General features: G+C 47.2%; 1 protein-coding gene across 1 annotated transcript in view; it reads right to left on the bottom strand.

The window, feature by feature from the left end:
* The window catches only part of Smim17 (small integral membrane protein 17), a 10,802-nt gene that overhangs the window by 3,499 nt on the left and 1,511 nt on the right, over positions 1–5,792 (bottom strand). Inside the window, exon 2 of the mRNA XM_005369292.3 lies at positions 1,292–1,522. Within this exon, the coding sequence (XP_005369349.1) occupies positions 1,292–1,433 (142 nt within the window). The 5' untranslated portion in view covers positions 1,434–1,522. The remainder of the gene's footprint in view (positions 1–1,291; positions 1,523–5,792) is intronic.

The following is a 5,792-nucleotide window of genomic DNA, read 5'->3' on the forward strand; positions in this document are numbered from 1 at the left end:
CCTGCCTCTGCCTCCCGAGTGCTGGGATTAAAGGCGTGCGCCACCACCGCCCGGCTGAGACTGTTTTGTTTTACGTATCTCAGACTGGCCTGGAAATCTCCCTCTAACCCAGGTTAGTCTCAGACTCATGAGCAATTCTCCTGCCTCAGCCTCCCAAGTGCTAGGTTATAAGAGTCAGCTACCGTGCCCAGCTTAAAGTACACCCTTTTTTTTCCTCTTACTATTTTTAGGAGTGGGTGGAGGCACACGCTGTAGCACACATGTGGGGGTCAGAGGACAATTTGGGGGTCAGTTCTCCCCCATTGACCCATCCTGCTGGCCCAGGGGTCTCTATTAACTGACCTCTGGTCTTTCACTCTTGAATTCTCAAACCTACCATTTATTCTGGAAAACAGCTTTAAAAAAAGAAAAAGAAAATGAAAATGAAAAACCTTCAGCACCCTTGACATTTGAGCTGTGTAATTATTAGAGAGTAGGGTCTGAATTGTTCATTGCAGGTTTAACAACACATTCTGACCCCTGCCCATGCAGATTCTTGGCTTCCCTCTCTGAGGTGTGTGTGTGTGTGTGTGTGTGTGTGTGTGTGTGTGTGTGTGTGTGTGTGTGTGTTGTCTCCCCATGAAAAGTTTCACCCAATCACATAGGATCATCGAGTTGCTAGCACAGGCTTTAAAAGTGCCAAGGAGGGCTGGAGAGATGCTCAGTGATTAAAAGGACATGCTGTGCTTGCTCTTGAGGATGTGTGTTCAGCTCCCAGAAACTACATCAGACAGACATCTCACAATTACCTGTAACTCTACAGTAGCCTATGCCTTCTTCTGGCCTCTGTGGGTACCTGCACACGCTTGCTCTCTCTCTCTCTCTCTCTCTCTCTCTCTCTCTCTCTCTCTCTCACTCACACACACACACACACACACATACACACACACACACACACACACATGCTCATTTTTAAAAACTTTCAGTGCTTAGGCATCCCAGCATTCCCTGCTCCTCACTACCCTCCAAGGACCCAAGAAAATAAACCTCCTGGAGACACAAGGCTCACAGGCGAGTGCAAAAACAGCAAACAGGAGAAATGTCCCCTGATCTACAGAAATACGAACCCCCACACGCTTGCTGCATTAAGTGGCTAAATGTTGGGGTGAGTTTCTGCACAGCACAAGCTGACCAATGCAGCATTCCCCGAGTTGTATCCATTGACTCAGCGAGCAACAGAATGGATGCTCAGCCTCCCCCTGCGTTCTCTCCAGAGCATTTCCCTTGCCCATCCCCCACAGGACCCCCTCACCTTTCTCGTCGCTGTCACAGCTGGAGGCCCCAACCTCCACAGCCTCCCAGTCCTTGGGGAAGGTTGGGTGGCAGGGCTTCTCCCAGGCCCGGCTGTCCCGGGGCAGCAGTCCCTGTGTCTGCTCAGTCCTGAGGCTCTGCATCTCCTCAGGAGGAGGTGGGGCTTCCAAGGCGGGCTTACACTTCTCTGTTTCAGTGTCCTGTGCTGTTCCCCAGGCACAGGATCCAAAGCCTAAAGACCGACAGACACACGGTCATCTAGTGAACGGTGCTAGCCATGGTTCTGATTGCTAAGGAAACAGTGGGGTGCTGGAGAGATGGTTCAGAGGTTAAAAACGAAGGATTTATATTGATTCATGACCTACTATGGGAGGAGGCACTACCGCAGGAGCATGAGGCAGCTGGTGGCATTGCCTGCACCGGCAGGAATCTGTTCATCTCCCTTTCTCCTTTTGTGTTGTTTTGTTTGTGTGTTGAAACAGGGTTTCTCTGTGTAGCAGGGTTTCTCTGTGTAGCCCTGGACGTCCTGGAGCTCACTCTGTAGACCAGGGTAGCCTCAAACTCAAAGAGATCCGCCTACTTCTGCCTCCCAAGTGCTAGGATTAAAGGCGTACGCCACCACAGCCAGCCCCCTTTCTCCTTTTTATTCAGTCCAGTACCCACCCCATGGACTGCAGGTGCCTACATTCAGGGTAGTTTCTCCTAATCAGTTCAGCCTATCTGAAAACACCCTTATAGACTTGCCATCAAAGATGGTAATTTAGATGACAAGATTGACTATCATAGAGGCAGATTCCAAGCAGAGTGCTTTGAAGCAAAAATATTTATTGTAGAAAATTTATGTGGGCTGGGAATTTAATGATACTAAATACTTGTTGCTTACTTTATTGGTTGCTGGGATGGCATAAGGAAATGTAAGACACTATCTGTTGTCTGCCTTTCCCTCTATTTATGACAAGGTCTTGTTAGATAGCCCAGGCTAGTCTAAACTTACTGCGCAGCCCAGTCTTGACTCCGACTCACAATACTCAATAACTGTAAAAACTAAAAAGTGTAAAGAGACGCTGGCACTCCCTCTCCCACCATGATATAAACCAATTCTTATTCTTAGAGGTAGATTTTACAAGTAAGCTGGCTCAACAAGTGCTGGTGGGAGTGTTTGTTAGCCCAACAATCACTGAGCAAAACCCCACTACACCATCTGCTAAGGCTAAATATCTGCATACCCACAAGTGATGCTCCAGTCCTCGGCACCCACAGACAGGGAAACGATCCCATGCCCACGTGCTTGTGGAAGCTACCACTGCTCTGTCTATATTTACAATACAAAGATATCCAGGGGCCTACTACATGGCTCAGTGAGTGGATCGTGCTGCACAAACATGAGAACTTAAGTTCAAATCCCAAGTACACACATTTAAAAAAAAAAGGACGAAAAAATGCCAGGCAGCACACATCTGTAACCCCTTCACTGGAGGAGGGACAGGGACAAAATTCCAGGGGCCTGCTGGCCAGCTAGTGTAGCCAAAACAATGAGCATCCACCAGGCTGGCCAAAGAGACCCTGACTCGAAATAAATAAGGTAAAGAATGTCCGAGGAAAACATCCTTTGGCGTTTGTGTATGTCGACATGGGCTGCTGCATGCGCACACTCACATACACCGCACAGAGAAACAGAAAAACAACACAAAGCTGCTCATACTCATAGTTGAAGCTACTGTATGCATTTTTATGGGGAACTGGAACTGGAGGGCGAGCTCAGCAGTCACAAGCACTGGCTGCTCTTGCAGAGGGCCCAGGTTCAGCTCCTAGCTCACAACATTCTATGACTCCAGTTCCAGGGGATCCAACATCCTCTCCTGGCCTCCAAGAACACTTGCATGCACGCTCGTGCACACGCGTGCACACACACACACACACACACACACACATTTTTAAACAATGCTGTGGTGATATTTTGTTTGTGCTATAGCAACTACAGCTTGCCTGGAGATCAGAGTGCAGAGCTAAGCCATTAGTTAGCCAGAGAGGCCAGGCAGTCATGTCACATAGCTTTTAACCCAGTACTCGAGAGGCAGAGGCAGACGGACCTCTGTGAGTTCAAGGCCACCCTGGGCTACAGGAGATTGAATCTGGCTAAAACAGAAAATAGAACAGAAACAGAGCTCACACATAGGTGGTCCCAGCACTTGGGATCATGTTTTTAATCCCAGTGCTAGGGAGGTAGAGCCAGGAAGATACGGTGGGAGGAGATAGGAGCTCAGAAGCAGTCAGTCTGAAGCAGTCAGTCTGAAGCAGTCAGTCTGAAGCAGTCAGTCTGAAGCAGTCAGTCTGAAGCAGTCAGTCAGGACAGGGTCCCCCCTTTGGAAGAGGTAAGAACTCTAGCGGCTGGCGGCTCTGCTTCTCTGATCCTTCGGCTCTCACCCCCTGATAGCTGATTTCAATTTTTAATTATTAAGACCAATTAGAATTCATGCTACACAATACAGATATTTAAAAAAAAAAAACATTCCTGCTGGGGCTGGGCGTGTAGCTCAGTTGGTAGAACACTGGCCTAGCACACACAGAGCCCTCAGATCAGTACTGCACAAACTGGGCACAAACTGTGGTGACACAGACCTCTAAGTCCAGAACAGAGGAAGTGGCTGGAGGAGGAAGAGAGTTCAGTGCAACAGCCTGGGCCGCATGACACCCTGACTCAGAAACAAACAGCGACAAGCACGGGGGTGGGGGAGAATCTGTGACGTCAGCACTCTGCAGGTCAGCACAGGGTCTCAGGCTTGAGGCCAGCTAAGACAACACGGGGCCCACAAAGGGCAAGCGAAGCATTACATTTAGATATCTGACAACCGAAGATGAGTAAATAAATTTCCATTCACTTATACAGTGGAGACAGGTGTGGGTTAACTTGAAAGATGTATTTACATTCATATAAACCGCATGTATCTACACATGTATATGTGTATGTATACACACAAATATATATATATCATACATATTTACAATTAAATATGTGAAGGCCCAAGTTAGGATCGCAAGCACCCACATTTTTAAAAACGGCCAGCCCAGCCGGGCAGTGGTGGCACACGCCTTTAATCCCAGCACTTGGCCCCACCCTTCCTTCAAGGCTAACTTTAATTTAAACGTCACCTCTTCATAAATACTTGCCACCCACGGGTGTTTGACTGGATATGAAACTTCCCAAATAGTTCTCAACAGAACTTTGGGGCTGGATGCCCCCCTCGATAGCTACTGATGTCCTTGAGGCGAGCAGGCAGCATCAAACCAGGCAGCAAATATGACAACATGATGGTGGAAATGCCCGCACCTGGGATCAGGACGCAAACACCCCCAGAGCGTTGCAGAAAGCGAACAAGAATAAACTAAGCCAAGCAAGAGTCTCTCTCTGGTTCTCACTTCTGCAACTGAAAATCAAATTGCAAACGCAGAGGACTGCTTAAGAAAAAAGAAACAACAGCCCCTGCACAATACAGGATAAACAATAGGGAGTACCGAGGACTGTAGCAAAAGCTCCATCAAGTGTCCTTTCAAGAGGAGTTGCCTCGCCCCTTCAGCCTGGCAAACCCACGGGACACATGGTTGTCACTTTCAATTTCTTAGAAGACTGGAAAATTATTTTTCAGATGACATCTTTGCACTTTTTAAATATTTAAATAAAATCGGTTTATTCTAATTAACTCACAAATAAAAACATCATACAGCAGGTTTAAGGAATCCATTCAAACACGTGCCCAGCCCCCAACTCTGTACATCTCAGTGAAGTTCATTTGTACAGAAAGTGACTACCCAGAAGCACCTCGATTCATTTAAGAAAAGGTTTATTCACTTTTTACTAACTGTGAATTAGTTGGATTGTTACTTATGTTACAGTTTTACTACCTCAGTGCCTAAAAAGTTGAATTCACTTATCCACCACGAATTAAAAACAAAACAAATCTAAGGAAAAAAAAGTTAAAATTAGCAAGGAAAAATCAAAGCAGTTGTGTAATGTCTTTCTCCCCCATGTCCTTCCGCCCATCCCCCCTTCCTCATCACCTAACATTAGCCCTCTCTTGCTCTCTTTCTTCTGGTTTTTATTTATTTATTTTTGAGACAGGGTCTGCCATTTTAAAAGCCCATGATTTCAAATGTTGAAGAAGGAGACACCCCATGAACCAAATAGCGATGTCAGACCCAGGGTAGACCATAGGGCTGCCAATTTGCAGCATCTGTAAGGGTTGGGGTGCATGTTGTAGGGGAGCTGTGAAAAGGCAAGACCTCCACATGGACAAGTAGCATAAGGGGACTAAGGATGTGGCTGGGCGTCAGAGTGCTTGCCTACCATTCAGTCTCTAGCACAGCATAAACCAGCCACCAGGATGCTCCTTAGCAATTAGGAGGGAGAGGAGAGGGATCGGGTCAGGGTGAACAGAGAATTGTGAGACCAGCCTGAGATAGAAAAATGTGCCGTGTGTGTGTGTGTGTGTGTGTGTGTGTGTGTG

Source organism: Microtus ochrogaster, unplaced genomic scaffold (assembly GCF_000317375.1).
Source record: "Microtus ochrogaster isolate Prairie Vole_2 unplaced genomic scaffold, MicOch1.0 UNK47, whole genome shotgun sequence".
Lineage (NCBI taxonomy): Eukaryota > Metazoa > Chordata > Mammalia > Rodentia > Cricetidae > Microtus > Microtus ochrogaster.